General features: G+C 39.7%; 1 protein-coding gene across 2 annotated transcripts in view; it reads left to right on the top strand.

Moving 5' to 3' along the window:
• LOC138282476 (maternal DNA replication licensing factor mcm3-like) overlaps positions 1–21,546 on the top strand; it is a 315,678-nt gene that overhangs the window by 54,545 nt on the left and 239,587 nt on the right. For both annotated transcript variants that reach the window (XM_069220088.1, XM_069220089.1), the window contains exons 4-5: positions 20,451–20,581; positions 20,680–20,918. In XM_069220088.1, coding sequence (XP_069076189.1) covers positions 20,451–20,581; positions 20,680–20,918 — 370 coding nt within the window. The remainder of the gene's footprint in view (positions 1–20,450; positions 20,582–20,679; positions 20,919–21,546) is intronic.

Below are 21,546 nucleotides of genomic sequence, written 5' to 3'. Positions count from 1 at the left end.
TCTTTTATTCTGTTCTCACCAACAATGCATTATCCATATCTGTTGTATTGCAGTTATTTGTTTTTTAAATATTGCTTTCAGTGTAGCAGTTTATGTAGTACTGCTTCTGTATGCAGAGATTTGAACATATTGTCATGCCACGGATATACTAGTTTGTCTGTTGTAATTTTTTCATTTAAAGTAAAAAAGAAACATTTTATCACATTAGCTTCAGCCAAGTGCAGGTTTCGTATACAGAAGGTCCTGCAGCTCAGAGTCCTATTGAATAATAAAGGGCAGGAATCAAGGGGTAGTAAGGGTGAAAGGTGCCGCACCTCCAGGGAGTATACACAGTATGTATGAGCAACAAATGTTAACAAGGTCAAAAGCTGGTGCCAGTGGTCAGGTGCCTGTCTACCCTGTAGACACAAAGTTGAGCATAAAAAATACAAAATCACAATTGGCAATATGGGACCACAGCACACAGAGGTACAACACACTCAAGTGACATGGATTAGTATCCCTGGTAAGTTGCTGAAGTTGAAGAAAAAATGCATAGGTATCCCAAGTTCATTGAAGGAGGTTTCTTTAATTGAAGGCACAGTTTGCTTTATACAGACAGTGTTCATCAAACACAGCCAACACGTATTTCGTCACACAGGTGACTTCCTCATGGCTGCAAAACAGACATATAAAACACTTGGGTGTAATTTTTCCCATAACTGAGCAACACATTGGTACAATCAAACAAAAAGATATAAGGTTACAAGCATAGCCAGAAATGCACGACCCAAGTGAGCGGAAAAGAGAGAAGGTAATGTAGACATGGCAAAACAAAGTCCAGAGACATGCTGGTTGCATTTAGTTAAAGGGACACCCTAAGTGAAAAAACCTTGAGTCAGACAGAGAGAGGCCAAAGTCCAAGAAAGAATAAATTAGGAATGTGCTCAAGCTTGATGATATGGACCCGAAAATAGCAGAGAATGTTGACATGCCAAGTATACGGTGATCAAAAACATGTATCTAAGGTACAGCGTGCTCAAAGAAGTTAATATGGTGATATAGGAAATAGTAGACTAGTAACTATACCTAGACCATCATCCTGGTAGGTAGGACTGAAATGCCTCCAAAAAGTGTTGGATTCATATCGGTAACAACAAACTGGGAATCACTGACCGTATATAACCACTGAAAAAACAAGGTACCGATGAATGTTAGAAAAAGTGCAAAAACTAAGTACCGGACTACCTGAATTTAGACTGGTAATAAGAGCGTCCCTTGACCATGGAGTACATAAAGTTCGAGTGACTGAAAAAGCCTTTGGGCCCTGATAAGTCCAAATGCACACGTCCTACACAAAGGAGAGAGAGAGAGGGAGGAAAGAAAAGGGAAGTTAAAACGCTAAGCAAACCGCAATCAATGCTAGTTTTATGACGGTAGCAAAAGTCTGAAAACCCGAGCTAATCCGGAGAGCACCATGCGTGGCACATAGTAATGACAATACGATGCCAGGCAAGTAGTGAGGGTAGACCACGTAAGCACTACCAAATGGTGTAACATAAGCCCAAAATAAGAGACCCCCCCCCCCGGTCTTATAATATAAACTTTAATTGCGAGCATGCTGCTGTTAACTAGACTAAGAACTAATCTGTATGGGATAAGGTAGCCCGCAAAGTGCGGCCCGACCTAACACTGAAAAATAAAAACTAGGTCATAAACGACTGGTCGGCATATAGCGTACGTGCTGATATTGCGGGGCATGAGTACCTTATAGAAGACCAAAAAGTACAGAAAAACTTTCCCGTCCGGTCACGGAGCCGAGAAGTCATCCGTTAGCCAGAAAGTAAAAGTGAACTTGTACGTGAAACCAACGTAATATAAATGCCCCTCGGTTGTCACGAAAACTGAAAACAGACTGAACGCTAGGAAACAGGCCTCCGATCACGTGGTGTAGTGCCGCAAAACGGCGGCCATATTGGAAGAGTGAAAAAGGTAGAATTCCCGCAAGTAAAAGGGAGGCAAGGGAACCATGGAAGCAAAGGGAAAACAAAACGGTGAAGTCACTTCCAGCAAAGAGCATGGGTGCGATAAAGGTGCCACCAGGTGTAATGTATTTTTATTTTAAAACAGTGTGAAAAACGCCCTAAGTAAAGAGAGGGTCTCCATACATATAATGCGACAGTATGAAAGATTGTAAGTAAGACTAGTAACAAGTAGAGAAATCCCAGTTGGTGTAGTCAGAGTTACAAAATAGGTATTCATAGAACACAAGAAGACAAGTGTATCGTGGGCCCACTTATCCACAGGCATATACAATTAGTATAAGCAATGTAAACAACTGATACTCGAATAGTACAGAGAAAAAGCAAGATGGTGGATCGTTAGAGAATGGCCAGTGTATACTGGGCCCACGTATCCACAGGTATATGTGACAAGTATAAGCAATGTAAAAAACTGGTACTCGAATAGTACAGAGAAATGACAAGATGGTGGAGCGTTCGAGAATGGTACAAGATGGAGAACATCACAATTAAATATATATTACGTGAGAAATACATGTAGTTCCCGGTCAGTGTTAAGCCCTTTTTCCACTGCCCGTAGCTTTAGGATCCATTTGAGCCTCACATTTACGAAGATCTTTCGTTCTGTTCCCCAATCTGGGTGAGTTGGACACCTGGGTAATGCCATGAAATCTTAAATTGAGAAGATCCTTCTCTCCATGTTCAGAATTGAAATGAATTGCAAGAGGGTAGGTTGCGATGTGATTCCTAATTGCTCTAACATGTTCTTGAATACGTTCCTTAAGGGGGCGAATGGTGCTACCCACGTATATCAGTCCACATACATAAATGATACAGTAAACCGTAAATCTAGTATTACAATTCATAAACTCTCTGATATGGTAAATCTCCGTATTGTAAGAAAAAGACACAATTTTGTTAAGAGCTAGTTGGCAAGACACATAACAACCGCACTTGTAAAAACCTTTAGGTCTATTAGGGATCCAAGTGGATGAGATTATTTTATATAATTAAAGTTTATATTATAAGACCGGGGGGGTCTCTTATTATTTTGGGCCTATGTTACACCATTTGGTAGTGTTTACGTGGTCTACCCTCACTACTTGCCTGACATCGTATTGTCATTACTAAGTGCCATGCATGGTGCTCTCCGTATTCGCTCGGGTTTTCAGACTTTTGCTACAGTCCTAAAACTAGCATCGATTTAATGTTTGCTTAGTGTTTTAACTTCCCTTTTCTTTCCTCTCTCCTTTGTGTAGGACGTGTGCATTTGGACCTATCAGGGCCCAAAGGCTTTTTCGGTTACTCCTTGCACTTTATGTACTCCATGGTCACGAGATGCTCTTATTACCAGTCTATATTCAGGTAGTCTGGTACTTAGTTTTTGCACTTTTTCTAACATTCATCGGTACCTCGTTTTTTCGGTGGTTATATACTGTCAGTGATTCCCAGTTTTTTGTTACAGATATGAATCCAACACTCTTTTTGGAGGCATTTCAGTCCTACCTACCAGGCCTGATGGTCTAGGTATAGTTACTAGTCTACTATTTCCTATATCACCATATTAACTTCTTTGAGCACGCTATACCTTAGATACATGTTTTTGATCACTGTATACTTGGCATGTCAACATTCTCTATTTTCGGGTTCGTATCATCAAGCTTGAGTGCATTCCTCATTTATTTTCTTTGCCTCTCTCTCTCTCTCTGTCTGACTCAAGGTTTTTTTCACTAGGGTGTCCCTTTAACTTAATGCAACCAGCATTGTCTCTGGACTTTGTTTTGCCATGTCTACATTACCTTATCTCTTTTCCGCTCACTTGGGTCGTGCTTTTCTGGCTATGCTTGTTACCTTATATCTTTTTGTTTGATTGTACCAATGTGTTGCTCAGTTATGGGTAAAATTACACACTAGTATTTTGTCTGTTTTGCAGCCTTGAGGAAGTCACCTGTGTGACGAAATACGTGTTGGCTGTGTTTGAACACTTTGTATAAAGCAAACTGTGCCTTCAATTAAAGAAACCTCCTTCAATGAACTTGGGATACCTAGGCATTTTTTCTTCAACTTCAGCAACTTACCGGGGATACTAATCCATGTCACTTGAGTGTGTTGTACCTCTGTGTGCTGTGGTCCCATATAGCTAATAAAGGGCAGCTTCAAAGAGTGGCTGTGGTTGACTGCAATGAGCTATTTGAATTTATTTGGCAAGGTGTTAGTCATTTAGCTTTGAAGACACCTTAATAATTCACTCATTGTCTTGAGGATCCTCTTCCTCATTTCTTTCATTTATTCCAAACGCTCCTATATTTTTCTTTTGACAGTTTTCAATATCTTAAATTTTGCTCGGGAAATCAAATTTTAACTGAAAATATCTCTAGTGGATTGAGAAGCTGTGTTCACAAATTCAGCTCACCTTTAATTTCATTGACCCTTCTTGCCCTGTTGTGGAACGAGCAGGCTGAAATTCTGTATTTGCTGTGAAGACTTCTCAGAATTGCAGTTCTATCATACCCCTGCATAAGTGTTAGTTAGCAGTAGATTTCAGTAACTTTCTAATATGTGCCATGCTGTCAAACATTTCTGATGTTACACATCTAACTGAGGTCTGCTGACACTTTTCATACACCTGTTTTAGGGATATACGCCAATGTAATGTAACCTGTCTTGTCCTACCTAGTTCATGGATTTACCAGTCTATCTCCCTCTTAATTCTGTCATGGGGTACTGAAGACAATGTTTCTTCTTTCATCTACATTGAAGTTGCTTCCTTAATTGTTTTAACACTGTCCATGTCAGGGGGAGACTATCAACAAAGTCTTGTGCCAGACTTTGAACCTCCCTGTAGGTGGTTATAATTTTAATCAGGTTATCCTTAATTTCTGTTGTATGCCAAAACTATTGTGAGGCAGTGACCCAAGCAGTTGGAGTCCAAGCCTTAGAGTACTCTTCAATTGTTTTCGGTTGATGAGACACTCTTTAGACTGGTTCAGTTGCAGCATGTTCACTCTGTGGCGAGCATAGAGGGAGCACTTTTTTTTTTTTTTTTTTTTTTTCTTCGTTTTGTTTTCTTCTCCATGTTGTCTTTTCTGTACACTGTCAGCCTGGCTTTCTTTTACTCACCAACACTCTGCAAAAGCAGCTTTTTTTTTTTTGCAGTCAGGGTTTTAGTTGCACATGACACTGTCCTTTTAGAGGCCGATATAGGGATCATGTATACTGTAGATTCCACTGTAGGAGAGGCCATGTTAGCAGTGCTTATCTTTCGAAGGGTGTTCATCCCCCTGAGTTGGACTTTTCCTTCTCACTCCTTTAATTGAGTCAGTGAAGCCAGGTCTTTGTTAATTAAAGCCTGATCTCCAACCATAATCCTACTGATGTTGTTTAACTATGGGTGATAAATATATTTATTACAGTTATGTTACCCTGGCAGTTAGAAAGTCTTATTGTGGTCCGACTGCTTTCTGAGCTTGGAAATCTGTGTGGGTTAACCTCCAGGTAACTTCCCTGAATACTACCCTCACCAAAACAGTATTTAATTTAAATTCTTACCTTAGGTTGATGTTCAATAGCATCTTGACTGCTGCTCTTATTTGTTTTTGGGTGATTCTCTGCTTGTGCCATAGGCGTCGTTGCTTGACTTCGTAAGGGGTTGCTTAATCTATGTATAGTCAGCAACAACTGTGATTGTGAGCAACCCTTGTCTGGACTTTGTTGGAGAAAATACTACCTCTTAAAACAGAAGAGGTGCCTTAACTGTTCCAAATGCTGATATTGTCAGGATTGCTGTAGATAAACATACATTTTGCATCATTCGGGCCATTGTATTTAAAAACGATTCCCATATTGGGTCTTGTCAGAGGACACATGCTCTTTTCATCAGCCTTTTCCTTGCTTGTTTTTTTTGTTCTTCCATAGGAACTTGGTGCTTATTGGGTATGATGGAAACTTTTTAGTTTGTTCCAGAGCTTTCAGCAGCATAGAGCAACATAAGATTTCAAAACAGAAATACTTCATCAGAACAAAGCACCAAAACAGTATTTCTTCTGTCTGTTCCATGGACTATTACCTAACTTTGGTTTCCACTAGACCGAAGGGCTTTCCACTGTGTGTGACTGGTCATGCAGATTCAGAAATTTATAGGTTTTTGATCTGAGCGTACAGTCACGTAATGATAAAGTTATGATGACAAACTGTCTACTTCAGCCTCGTAGACCTAAGGACTCAGCAAGTCAGGCTGCATATTGTCTAGTCCCTCTGGTCTGCTGGAAAAAGCTCATCTTCACAAGGGAGCTAGAAAGCCCTCCCTCACTCACTGAGCTGGTTGTCACTCTTGCAGTTTCAACTATGCAGGAAATGCACACTGAGAATCTGCAATCACTGTGCAGAGCCCTAGTGCCTCAGTGCTCTACCTCTGCAACATCTTTCAGATGCAGACATGTCCCATGCATCCAGCAGGACCATGGTTGCCACAGACCAGTCACTAGCAGTCACCTTTCAATGACCAAGGTCACTTCAAAAAGATATTGGCAAAAAAGACCTTTTAAGTCACAAAAATGCTTCCAGTTGAAGTTTTAGAACAGAACTTCGATTTAGTTCAGACAGCAATTTCTTCCCCATAGACCTGCATTGTTCTTTAATAATTTAGCAGTCTACTTTGGGTGGATGCTAGTTTGTAAATAAGAAGTCTTTCTTTTGAGGATGGATGCTTTTCACCTTGCTGGAAGAAAACATTCTGTGAAAAACAACACTTTACCCATGCAAATGCAGAGAGTTCTTACATTTAATTTGTGAGTATATTGCTGTAATAGGGAGTCTCAGGAAATTGTTGTAGAAAGAATAGTTTATTGAAGATAGTAATAAACACCCATACAGCAAGGGCTCGGAGAACTCCCAAGCATTGAACCTTCCTCTATGATGAGATGCCCACAATCCATGCCATACTAACAATCCATCTTAAAGACCTCACCACACTTGTACCCCATTTTTACAGATCATAATAACCTTCTGCAAGATACTAACTTGTTCTTTTTCACAAAATATACCTCTGCAACAGCTACAAAACATCTGCCACCATCCCAGCCCTCAAATCACAAAAAACTAAAATCCATCAGATTGACACAATACTGTCCTAAATCTATACCCACAAGCATCCACTGTAACAATCAATCTTCTTCCTTCCACAAATGGTTGTGAAGCAGGGTCCTTGACTGTGTTTTCCTTAATTCTTTGAAAAATAGATTCACACTCATTAAACCACACAAACTCGGCACCTTTCTTCAGGTCTGGTCTAAAGCACTAAATCTGCAAACTTTTTTGGAAATTTGGTGTAAACCTCACAAAGACCTAAAAAGGATAACAATTGCGCCTTATTTTTAGGTAATGGAGCCTCACTTATATATTTATGCAAACTACATTTGGGTTTTAATTCCTATCCTGAAAAACATAGCGTAATTGTTTGATCTCCTCCCTTTATTTGCAAATACACTTTCTTTCCTTTATCTAATACCCCCAGCACTTCATCCAAGACACAATCATGCTCATTGTCAGAAAATATCCAAATCATCCTGGAAAAACTACATCTTGAGATGAAAAAATATTAGACCCAAGTCTGTGAGAACACTGCCGCTGTTGACGTAAGGCCAAAAGGCATCCTGCAGAATTGGAAAACATTCTTGTTTAAGGAAGGCGGTAAGATGACAAGATTCCACGACTGGCTCCGCCTGATGATATTCCACCCTCCTCCAACTTGGTAAGCCAACTGGACTGTCCAATCTTCGTTAATGGATCTTCTGTTCTACGCAAAGGAAAGTTGCCCACCCAGATAGCTTCATTAACACCCCAAGCCCACACACATTTGGAGTTCCCCCTTTTTTGGGGGGTTTTGGTTTTCTTTTCAATGCCAAAACAAAAGGAGACGTCCAAAAAGTTGCCTCAACCTTCTCAGTGAGACTCAGAGTACAAGTCTTTCAACATTTCAGATAACTCTTTCCTCACACTTACAGTAATATTGTTTAATTTCGCAGGTGGCACACCTTGCTTTGTTTTATTAGTATATGTAAAATCTGTTTTTGCCTAATCTATCCTGGAAAACATTTTTGAACGTTTCTTCCCGAGCCCTTCTAATGTCACACTGAACCTATTTCTCCTTATTTTTTCTTTTTTCTTTTTTTTCTTTTATATTGTCATGGGCTTATTCAATGTGAATCTTACTGCAGTTTTATATTCTGATAAATGTACCCATCCTTGCACGTTTCTCCTTCTTTTTTTTTTTTTTTCTTTCTAAATAAACCTTTCCCTTGATTCACCGAACACCAAGTTTGGCTCAGAAATACCCAATAAAATCTACTTTGCTTCCTTCAAATGCCACAGTTAAAATATCTGGTGGAAACAGATTTGATCAGGCCACAACGGGTCACGTTTCTCCCGAGACACGAGATCTAATCTGAGCACCTGTGTCAACTAGTTTATTCTCTTTCTTCAATTAAGACTTCAATATCTGAATCAGAAATGTCCCTCCCTCCATCTAAACTCACTTCTTACATCCCAAATCAGATCCTTACTTTGCACACACATATTCTTCTTGTCTTCTCACTCCTAAGTACACAACAAGCACTGCTCTACCTCTTCTACAACCTTAGTGAAACTGGCCATTTCCACACTTTCTACATTGCTGACCTAAATCAGGGCCGTTCTTAAATGTAGACATGTGCTAAAGAACACATCTAAAACAACTGATCTTTTGTGATTGTTTAAACAACATATCAGACCTGTTAACACCCATTAAGTTAGATTTTATATTATCCAAAGAGACACTAGTGACCTGTATTGACCACAACTCCAGAAACTGTTGTTTAGCTAAAGATTCTACTGTTTTGCATCTTCACACGACTCTTAAATATTCTTAGCAATATATATTGCTTTATCCAAAGATGGATTCTTAAGCATCAGTAATCGTTCCTGCATATTCCTTGAACTGCATCTTGCAACCAACTGATGTCTTAACTCTGAAGTGAAATTTTCAAGTTTACATTTGGCTGCTAAAATGTTCAATGCTGTTGCATACATATCAATACCCTCATTAGGTTTTTGCACTCTTGTTTAAAAGTGTTGAAAATATATATACCTGTGTACATATAATTTGAGTTTTTGAAAAATACTCAAATTGAGCAACCGCTCTATCAAATTCACCAAGATCCTCCTCTTGCCTTCACCAGTAAAGGGGCATACACATTCTGACCCTCAACACCTAAATAATACATCCTTTTTTTTTTCTCTCCAGTCTAAATATTTGTGCATCAGTTGCACGTAAATATGCTGTTAACCATATGTTCTTCTCCAGTGGTGGATCACCTGGATCTTGCAGAAAAGAAGCAGGAGTATGTACACCTTGCATGATAAACCTTTTAAACTAATGTGCTATTCACTAGAATCTGTTTACATAAAATTAAGTTCTTCAAAGCGTGCAAACCGCTGACCAACATTTGTACAAGTTTATTACTTGCATAAAAATATCTCAAGCAAAAGGCTCTGCAAATCCTGGACTACAATGTGCACAAGTCATATTTTAGTGTGCAAACCGCTGGATGTTGAATTTGTAAACTGTCACTAAATTTTTGACCTAATCCTAATTCTGTTTTCTTCTGTAACGAGTAAAGTTTTAATTTATTTCTGGACTGCTGTATGCTGATTCAGACTGCTCATCATGTGTGATTTTCATCAAGGACCCTGCTTGCGGCAGCTCTCTAGAACCATCTGCACATGTGAGCAGGCTCTGCAGATGAGCTAGTTCCCAATATAAATTTGCTTGTGCATGTTCATGGGGGATTATCAAACTTTAGCCAAGGTCTCCTCAACTCATCGCTTAATTGTCTCACTTGCTGCTTAATCACCTCTCACTTTGGGTCTTGCCATGCCTCACTCCTTAGCCCCTTCTTACACCATCAGACTATCCACCTACAGTCTATTCATGGCATAGGTGTGAGATGATTCTGAGGAAACTCTCTTGTAGAAAGAATAGCTTATTGAAAATAGTAATAAAAGTCCATATAGTAGGGTTTCAAATGACAACAAAGCATAGAACATTCCTCTATGATAACTTGTCCACATTCCATGGCAAATCCATCCTAAAGACATCATCACATGTGCTTGCTGCAATTCTGAATGCACAAATACTTATGCACTATTAGCGCAGGGAAGCTGGGACATTTACTGCTTCCAAGGGGGGTAACCATGGATTTATTTTTTTGGTCAACTTTAAGTAAACTGGTAACTTGGTCCAAATGGAGGCATAGAGTTATGGGAACAGCTGTCTGAGTTTTTAGGATGTGGACCTGTAGTTTGACCCCTTGTGTCATTAGTGGGATGGGCTGAAGCAATACCTCATCTAAGCTGTTGCTTGCTGAAAAATGAGGTAAGTGACAGTCTCTTTGACAACTGTAAACTGCTTTTGATTTAGCACAGGGAGAGGTATTCATAGTGATGCTTCGTGTCACTGTGTTTTTAGTCCAATGTGTTCTCTCTTGTATTAAGGTCCCCTCTTACCCCCCTCCCCTTGTGCTTTATGGTGGGCTGACTCTAGGCTCTGCTAACATGTTTTGACTCATAAGGGTTTGTAGGCCTGGGGATTTTACAAGGCTGAAAATAAACAGTGTTCATGAAATGTCTCTATGTGGTGACACTGAACTTCATTACAAAATGACCGTACAAATGATCACTCTAGCGATACAGCAAGCGTGATATGTGCAAAGTAAAATGTGGTCAGGTAGACATTTAGTGACCGGTGGTAAAGTGATATAAATTTGTCATTTATCTTGAGCTATTTGTGAGATGCAGATGGAAGAGGAAGGAAATTGGTGAAAGCATGGAAACTGACAAAAAGAAGAGGTAGAAAAGAATCTAACTCCTTTTGCAGAGTTTAGTCTGTGCTCACTATGTAATGTTACTTTATTGGCTATATTGGTCTTGTTTCAGTATAATTGATGTCCAGTATCATTTTTCTTCAGTTCTGCGTCATGAAATCAGTTAGTATAAACTATGTAAATGTATGTTACCTACTGGTGGTTGCCAGTAGGTAGCTATAGTTAGAACCTAGTTTCCATACCAAAAATGTTTTTTGACTTGGCTATATCTTTGGCACCCTTGTTCGAATCTTCAATAAATTTTCCAAAAAAAGTGTCTTCTTGGTTCTTGTTATGCATGAAAAGTTTAGAGGGGGGATGTGTCAAGGGGGGGACCGAAGGGGGCAGGGGAAAAGGGATATAAAAAATAAAGTGTTTCTTTTGTTAATGCTCATAGAGATTTTAGACATGACTACATCCTGAGCCACTGGATGGCATTGTACAAAATGTTGCCCCCTTTTTGTTATTTGGTGTAAATCTGTTCAGTAGTTTTTGAGATATTAAAGGGAAAAACAAATTTGTATATCTTGGCGGAACCAAAGCACAGATCTCATGGTGAGATCTGATTGGCTGTCAGCACTTCACCCAGGAAGTGCTGGCAGCCATCTTGGGACCAATATACATGATAGCACCCCATTGAAATGCATTGTAGTGAACGGCAGGTTTTGAGGGTAACAAAAAGAAGATAGTATGAAGGGTGAAAAATTTGAGTGACAAAATAAATCATTTGTTGATGGTACCTTACTAATTTTAGGAATTGTGGTGTGTTCTAAAGTGATTTTACCCTGCTAGGATTTCATGATTTATGCTTGAGAGAAAGCAGTTCTTGTGAATTTCCTGCAGAGGTTATGGAAGGCACTCCAGAAGTTAAAAAGGGCATATTTTCTGTAAATTCATGCCATCTTTCTCAGCCATATGAGAATGAAGTCTGACATTCTCAGTATAACATGAACGTCATGAAACAGCCTGTCAGTTGATTCACAGCCTCCCAGGGTGTTCTACAGAACTACTAAAGTGCAAACAGTCTTACCTATGAAAAGTGTGGCACACCTGAAGCCATCTTGATCAAATCAATCTTGTAAAACCTAAAACATTTCTTTTAGAAAGTAACAAAATGAGGGGGTTCATTTTACCATAGAAATTATGGTTAGTGCTGTAGAAAGAAAAATTAGAACACGTTTTAAGTGAGTTCTCAAATATCTTCCTCTTCTGTTTCATTAAAACATTCTGGTATGCGGACTGAAACATGCACTTTCAACACCAGCCACAAACTGGCAGTTAACACCCTGGCTTTATTACAATACTCTAACGCAGTGGTTCCCAACCTGCTGTCCAGGGACCCCTAGGAGTCCGCAAAGCCTCTTCAGGGGGGTCCGCAACTGCTTAGAAAATTAAATAATATCAACAGATTAGGTCCCCAGTTTTCAGCAATGGCTCAGTGCGGGGATCCCCAGATTCCAACAATGATTCAGTGGTGGTTCCTGGGTTCCAGTATTGATAAAGTGGGAGTCCACAGAAGTCAAAATGTTGGCAACCACTGCCCTAATGAGTAGAGTGCTAACATTCTGAATTCATGCCAAACTTGTGACACATCTGAACACTATCTTGATGGAATCGAAGTTAAAAACTGAAAGCATTTTCTACTGAGAATACTGCAGTAAACAAAGAAATTAGGGCGCTTTGTTTAAAAAAAAAAAAAAAAAAAAAGTCCCCCAAGATGGCCACCAGAGGGAAAAAAAGTGCCCAAATGTAACACACATCGCACACACATGTAGCCCAAGAATAGCCCAATGACCAAAGTATGCAAAACAATTTTTTTTTTTTTTTTTTTTGCAGTTTTATATAGCGCAGACTTGAACCGATAGTATTGGAGTGCTTTACATGAGCATCCGTTGCATTACACAAGGACACATTAAATTTGGTTTTAGGCATGGAGAGATTAAGTGACTTGCCCAGAATCGCAGGATGTCAAGCTGATGAAGAAACTCCAACCTGGTTCCCAGTCGCAAAGTCTGCAGCTCTGGCCGTAATGCCACACCCGTTGACCTAAGCAAAACATCTAGCAAATAATAAAAGAAATTAAAAAGCGCTTTGTCCCTAGTTGAGAATTGTCTCATTTTTTTTTCTTCTCTTTATGAGAGCACTAACCATAATTTATATGCAAATAAGACCCTCTCATTTTTATAATTTCTAAAGGAAATGCTTTCAGTATTCCTTTTGATTACATCAAGATGACGTCAGGCGTGCAACACTTTTGTAATAAATATAGAATGTTAGCAGTCTAGTTGTTCGCTAGAATACTTCTGGGAGGCTAAGGTCAGGGGCACAGAATCGGATAACTGAGTCCAGGGGTAAGTGAGGGTGGAGAGGCAACGAGTTGACCACGCTGGACAGGTGGGAGGTGCAGTGGCAGCACAATTAGCAATGGACGTTAGGGGAGGGGGGGAGTGGGGGTCAGAAGCAACAAACCAACCATGCAGGGTAGGCAACAGAGGCTGTGGCAATATAACAGATAATTGAAGGCCGAAGGAAGGGTCAGTGGCAATACAACCATACATGCCAACATACCCAATACAGACCGGGAATCCTGATATTTGTAAGCCCAAAAGAGCTTTATTTTGTCTGTTTCCTGACTAAAATCTCCTCTTTCAATGCACGTCAGTAGGGAAAATAAATTCTCCAGTTTTTATTTTTTATTTTATTTTTTTAAATCTCCTAAATTCAAAATGTTGTCAAGAGTGGTACATTGGATTCCAAAGAGGAGAAGGAGTCAGGCAGGGACATGGCCTTAGATAAGAGGGCAGGGGAAAGTCGAGCAGGGGCACCAAATTGACCTTACTGGCTAGACACCAGGGGATTGGGGCCTGCACATGGAAAATAGAGGGCAGGGGGCAAGGCGGCAGGGCAGGAGCAGCAAGCTGACCATGGAGGGTAGGCAGGATGGGCACTGGAAATGCAACACACCATGGTGGGCTACAGCTAGAGTATAATGGCATACACACAGACAACAGAGGAAAGGTGTAAAGGGGCCAGGGGCAGAAAGCGGACCACACAGGGCGGGTGGGAGGGGCTGTGGCAGCACAGAACACCATGCATGGCAAATGGGTGGGGTAGTGGCAGCACAACTGTGATGGTAGGTAAGAGGGAGTGGGCAGGGGCATGCACAAAGGACCATGGAGGACAGAAGGGAGGGATGAGGGCTGGACACAGACAAGAGAGAGCAGAGGAAGGGGATTCACAACAGACCAAGCAGGGCTGGAAGAAGGAGTTGCAGCATAACAGAGCATGGAGGGCCGAAGGGAGTGACAGCGAAATGCACCATGTAGGACAGGCGGGAGGGGATAGGGGCATGGAACTCGCACAGGCAAGGTAGAGGTGGTAGGGACAGGTGGCAGCCATCTAACTGTGCTATGTTAGACAGTAGGGAGGGGGCAGTGGCAGCACAATAGAACACTCACAGTAGATAGGAGGGGAAGTGGCAAGTTCATGGAACATGGTGGGGGGAGAAAGGAGGGAGCAGGGACATACAGACATTGGAGGGCAAGGGTAGGGGTAGCAAGCTAAGCAGGAGGGCAATGATGGAACACAGAATTGTGCAATGAAGGGAAGAAGTAGGCAGCGACCTCAAGCTAAATGGAGAGCAGTGGCAGCACATCGGACCAGGCAGGGCAGGAGGGAGGGGAGCTGGTGCATGAACTTGGACAACAGAGGACAAGGAAAAGGTGGATGGCACAGCAAGTTAACTGCTCATGGCAGGCGGGAAGGGCAGTAGCAGAATACTGGCCACACGGGGATGTAATGAGGGAGCAGGGGCATGAACTAGGACGATGGATGGCCAGGAGTAGTGGGGGCAGGAGCAGCAAGCTTGAGTTGGGGCAGCTTAATGACTGGCCCTGTGGCCAACCCCCCAACATGGCATTGTGATGGGCATCTTACTTAATGTTAAAAAAAAAAAAAAAAAAAAAAAAAAAAACAAATTCTCTGGGAAAAAACTAAGATTACAGGGACGTTACAGTTATGAAATAGATTTTTTTTTTTTTTTTAAACCTTTGAAATTCACATGTTACGGGAAAGTTCTAGTTGGTTCAGATTTCACACTCTCAAAACCTTAGAAATTCAGCAGTTCTAGTTAGTTATTAGAAGGAACTATAACTCGTGCCCTAAGATAACTATGACTTGGGCCTTTGCCATGCACTGCTAATTACCTTAGATATTACATCACCCATGATATCATTGATAATATCACTGTAACACTTGCAGTAAAATTGATGAGTAAACTGGGTCGCGAGTTATAGTTGCCTTAGGGCACGAGTTAGTTACTTGAAATAACTCTAGCAGCTCAATTTCCATGGTTTTGTGGGTGTAAAATCTGAGCGGAACTACGTCCCTGTAACCTTTAGTGTTTTTTTTTTTTTTAATTTCTTTTTTTTTAGTGAACATATATATTAAATCTACAGGTCTTTTTTGCATAATGTTGACTGCTACCTATGATTTTGAATATTGCCAAGTGAGTATTATAGATTGTACTTTAAAAAAAAAAAAATAAAAAAAAAATTCTGGGACTGAGGGTTATACTTAGTATGGGAGTACCATAAGGGACGACCACATTTAGGTCTTAAATTTATATATATCTTACCATTGTAAGGGTTTTGGCGTCTGAGGTTAAAAAAAAAAAAAAAAAGCTCCTATTTGTAAAGTGTGGAGTTTTTTTTTTTTTTTTTTTTGGGGTTGTAGTTAGCATTGTCAGCTGCAATGATATCAGTAAGATTTCAGTAAATTATGTAGTCATCTCTTCAGTCATGTAGTCTTCTGGTGGGAGCTAAATATAAGAATGAATGACCACTCATTTATGGAGTTCTGTGTAGTTTTGGCCACTGGCAACAGTGCTTTCGGTCAGATTTGCAATGTGCTACGGGCAATAATTTACACCAAAAGACAATACTAATGCTACTGCTAGAATTAGCAGGAGGGAGAGTAAATGTCCAATAGCGGAGTCTGTGATTAGACAGTTTGAAATTGTGATTTGTAAAAAATTTTTTCAAATACAAACTGTCACTAAGGAATGATTGCTGCTTTTTCAAAAACTGTTTAACTTTTAATTGTTTTTACAAGAGTTTTTAACTAATGAAATCTTAGTTCTTCTAGTGCTATTCCTGTATAATACTTGAATCTGACATGCACTATTCCTCTTCGTTCCAATAAATATCAGTATACTTGTTTTTGGGTGGAACGAGCAGTCCAAGCAGTTGTGTTTACAAGTAACCATCCCCATTTTCCCTGATTGGGATTACCATTTAAAACAGACTTTGCCACTGGTTCACCAGAGAGCGTGTCAAAGGCAAGCCCATCTGCTCCAGGACAGCACCGAGGGCTAGAACCAGTGTACGATTTTCCACACACTTACGACAAACTATCAGCTATTCATTTGAGTAGCTTCTCTCCTTAAACACTTTTTAAGAAACTCTTGTGCACTATTTTCCTTGTGCACCTCTAGTAAAGTAGGCCAATTTACTTGCAACCACTGTGCTTTTTCAGTGAGTTAAAACACAACTGTGGTTTACTCCACTAAGGATACCCTAGTGAATAACTCTGCAACAGTTACTGAAGAAGAATTGGATAGTACCATTATTACTCAAAAGGGCCACACTATTAGCCCTGAAGAGGAGGATGTGAAAGGCAGCATAAAAATGGTTTGTTTTTTAAAAACAAAAATACAAATTTGCTGACTTCATAGGGAATCACTTCCATGAGATGGTATTATCACAGAATCTGGGCCGATGATGCATTGGACCCGGACTGATTGCTGCTATTCCAGATGGCTACTTTAGTCATAGACTAAGCTGGATTTTCAAGCAGGGTGGTGGGGGGCAGCTAGATTAAGGCCATGTTTCAGACTGTGAGTGCTATGGGCTGTGAAACCATTACTTTCCAGTTTGATTTAACCAAGAACTACTCATGTAATGGTATGTTAACTTAGAGACCGCCAGGCTCACAAGCTAACTTTTTACAAACTTAGTGCTCACATGGAATCTTGTTTACACATGTCCAACTTTACTGCTTTAGGAGATTGTAACTTTCAAACATAATTCTCTTGGTGATAAAGATATGCAACTCCTAGTTGACAATATGATGAGCCTTGGTCTTTCCCAATTGGTTCACTCATTCAGCGGGCCATACTCATAATGGTATTTTCTCATAGTTCTTTGATTACAGATGTGTTCTCAGTACCACTCACCTGGTAAGATCACTATGCGTTCCCTGTTAGGTTATCTCTTCCAAATAAGATAACAATCGGTAGTAAGGCTACAACATTGTGAGACAGGCGAGTTTAAAAGAATGCTATCTGAAACCGAAGTAACTATAGCTCAGGGTCATCAAACTGGGGGAGGGCTGTCCTAGGGGGGCCTCAAGTGATCCCGGGGAGGGACAAAAGAAGCATTATGCAGATAACTGTGCTTTGTTTTAAGCAGAAATACATATACAAATATTGCATATTTTTGAAAAGGTAACAGACCTTAACTACAATGTTTAAATATATCTAGAGATATTTAAACATTGGCAACTTAATAAAATAATTGTAAGAAATTCTGAGGGTGGGTATATTATTATTATTATTATTATTATTATTATTATTATTATTATTACATTAAAGTTTGAAAAACATTGCTGTAGCTAATGATCTGGCTTCTACAAATTATACCAAATTGATTGGCTTGGCCGTAGACCAGCCGGCCCCTTTAAAATGTTGAGTTTGTTGCAGGAATAAACCTACAGCCCTTTGGTGTTCAGATAAGTTACGATCTCAAAGACAAGTTTGTTGTAGTCTGAAACAGAATGGAGGAAAAACTATGATGCTGGCAAGAAAGATGGGTACATTCAATGTATTAGGTACTATAAAACTACGATCTTACCTGAAAAATCGAACTATTATACCAGGAAAATTGAATTGGCAAAAAACTAAACCCATAGAACTTTTCCATACAGTTAACTTTCTGGCCAATTTTAACAATAACTCATTGGGACTAAAACAAACCTTTTTGTCAGGAGCTTGTCCACTAGTTCCAATCAAATGTTAATTAGGTATATAACTAGTTTTCTGCCACTAGTTAAACTAATTCCTCTACTGTGAAAAGGAAAATAATTCCTTGGCAAGTATGACCCTCAGTGAGGTCTCTTCTTTGACAACCAGACGGGTAACTAAACGTATTGAAGCAATCCAATCTGAGCCCCCTCTGATCCATGTCCACCTAAAATACTCCAGTTAGTTCCTGAGACAAAACCCATACATCTCACAATGCTCTTAAACAGTATGTTTCATTCAGGATACTTTCCTAAACTATGGAAAAAGACTTCTGTACTACCTCTACTAAAGAAACCCACATTGAATCCATTTGAGGTGAGTAACTACTGCCCCATTTCCAGACTGCCTTTTCCAGCTAAATTGGCAGAAAAAACTATTATTCTGGGGCTTTCTTCATTCTTGGATAACAATCACATTCTTGACCCTTACTAATTCGGGGTTTGATGAAGTCCTTGCCTAGAATCTGCTTTGATGGTAGCAGCGAAAGAGGTTAGAAATATCATGAACAATGTTGGGAAGGTAGCGCTTACTCTGTTAGGTCTGTTTGGTTAATCATTCAATACTTCTAACTTGTCTTGAGAGCATAGGGATTAAGGACTGTGCGCTGGCTCTTTTCAGTTCCTTTCTTTTGGATAGAGGACAGTCAGTTGTGCTGGGAGAACATACTTTTAAATTTTTTTCACTCATCTTTGAAGTTTCCTAACGCCTACACTTTTCAATGTTTGTCATACCCCTAGCCAGATTGATCCATTCCTTTTGGATTCCCTTTGGTGTCTTATGCAAATAACACTTGGATTGTGATATGTATCTCAGGTGATTACTCTGAGGTTGCTAGCAGGTTTCATGTTTACATGCTGGAAGTAAGAAGATGGATGAAAAAGAATTGTCTTAATCTGAATTTGGGTAAAACTGAGTTTTTTCTCTTTGGGTCAGATACATCTTTCTTCTGTACTGATTGGTGGCCTCGTGACTTTGAAACTCTCCCATCTGCTTCCAGAAAGGTCAAGAATTTTGTAGTATCGCCTCATCATATTTTTATATCCTGAGACTACTTGAGAAAATCTATCCCTGTATTCCTCTCGACCTCCAAAAGCAATGGTGCTGGCTTTAGGATTATCAAAAATTGATTACCACAACACTTTTTATGTTAATATTAATCAGAGATTATTGAATAGACTTCAAAATCTTCAGTATGCCACTGCATGCCTTTTAGGGGTTCCAAAGTTCCAGCCCATATCTCATCTAAACGTCACTGGTTCCCAATAAGGAGGCAAATCAACTTTAAGGCCTTGTGTATTGCTCACAAGGCCCTTCGTGATTGCGGCTCGGAACATGTAAGCATGGTTTCCAGTGGTATGCTTCCAGAATAACTTTTTGTTCCACCCTTTCATACAGTCTGGTCGTTCCAAAAAGCATCTTGTGGTGGGGGTTACAGGTGGCAAGAAGCTTTATATTCTTTATAAATTCTGGAATAGATTGCCTCTGCATTTAAAAACACAAAACAGTTTGACTCTTTTTCAGAAATCTCTCAAAATATGTCTGTTTACAAATTCCTAGTTCTAAATGTTATCCTACTATGCCTCAGCTTTGATTCTATTTAAAGCGGTCTAATGTTCTTTGTCCCATTAGCACCAAGACACCGGTCATAAACTGAACATTTAAATTGCTACTAGAAGCAGATTGGAAACTTCTAATTACACCAGACTTTCATTAGGCCAACTGCCCCGATCTGTTGCTGGATGTCAAATCACTTTTTTTTAAGTGCAACATTTGTAAAGGGGCTTTACTTAATACTGGTTTAATTGCAATACAATGACCACTTAACTAAATGCTGATTTCAGCCTAAATGTGGGCAGGCTTTCACTGCTTGCATCTAATGATTGCTATGCCATTGAAATGTACCTGCTCATCTCAAAAGGACATTAATAACAAGTGTATAGCCTGATATTGTTTTTGTTTAGTGTTTTTCTGAAGGGTAAAATCAAACCTGTTATACCTGTTGTGGAACAGTATTTCAGTGTGGGTACAGGTATTCTGCCTTTTTTTGTTAATCAGGTTATCTGGAATACTTTTTGCTAAATGTTTCTCATTTGAATCTAATATGGCTGTTAAGTGATAAGTGTTTGCTTTGCTTGTTGGTCTGCATTTGCAGATGGGAATAAAGAGATAGTAGCAAGCCTCATGATCTTAATTTCAAGAGTCACTTCCATTTTAGCCCAACCCTTTTTGTCCTTGGTCATTCCACGCATGCAGTGAGCAGTTGTGTAGTACCATATTCTGATACTACCATCTGAGTGAAGTTAGTGCCGCATCATTATGGACAATTACACAAGAACACAGAATTCATAGGAAGAGAATTCAAATTTGAACCCTCTTACGATGTATGTTCTGAAACTTGTTTTTACAGATTGTCTATAAAATGTAACTTTTTTTGAATCCCTTTCTTGTAAACTCCTAATTTATTTTTGCTAGGCTCATTGGTGAGGCCTAAAGTTATGCGAAGCGTACATTACTGCCCTGCCACAAAGAAAACCCTGGAGCGCAAGTATACAGACCTCACCAGTCTGGATCCATTTCCATCAAGTGCTGTGTATCCCACAAAGGTAAGCATCTCTCTCTGTTGCAGTGTATAATTGTACATCTGGACAACATTAATTTGAAATTTGAAGCATTTTTTAATTTTTCTCTTGTCTTTTTACAGGATGAAGAAAATAATCCCTTGGAAACAGAGTATGGACTTAGTACCTATAAAGATCATCAGACGCTGACCATCCAGGAAATGCCTGAGAAGGCACCTGCTGGACAACTTCCTCGATCTGTTGATATTATTGCAGATGATGATTTGGTTGACAGTTGCAAACCTGGTGATAGAGTGCAGATTGTGGGAATCTATCGCTGCCTGCCTTCCAAGCAGGGAGGGTTTACCTCTGGCACTTTCAGGTAGCAATACTAGACTATTATCTGTGCTGTTTTTCATAAGGGCTTCTTGATGTCCTAACCTGCAGGTGTACAAACATTGTACATTTAATGGCTGTAGCATTCAAGTGTATAGGTAGGTGATTTCTGGTATGCATATCTTGTAGTTAACTTTGCAGGGTGAGTTCTTGTGATGTAATTCTGAATTGCAAGTGGTGTGACGAGTGGCTGTCTAACCAAGTGATTAGTTAAAATGTATCTTCATTGTACTTGATAACGGGTGGTAAAAATATTTGTTTTCATAGAAGGAATGTTTTGTGACATTGCCTATTCATTAATCCCAAGAATTCAGTGTGTTGAAGTAGAAATGCTAGCATTTGTCACTTTAATCTGAAAGTCTAGTACTGATATTGAGAAAGATTAAAGTGTAAACATTTAAGACTTTGGCTTAGTACCCAGTTGTGATCCCACTATCTCGGTGTATCTATGTTGATTACACTGTGAATCCATACAATACTTTCCAAGCATAACTGAGTCATCCAGTGCATCCATCAAAACACACTAAGATGTAATAAGGAAGATTGGGTGGAGAGTGCGAATAGGATGTTGGTCAAGCTATTTGCTAGCAGATGCTAGCATAACTAGGAGTAAT

Source organism: Pleurodeles waltl, chromosome 2_2 (genome assembly GCF_031143425.1).
Source record: "Pleurodeles waltl isolate 20211129_DDA chromosome 2_2, aPleWal1.hap1.20221129, whole genome shotgun sequence".
Lineage (NCBI taxonomy): Eukaryota > Metazoa > Chordata > Amphibia > Caudata > Salamandridae > Pleurodeles > Pleurodeles waltl.
This window is presented reverse-complemented; position numbering and strand designations above follow the sequence as displayed.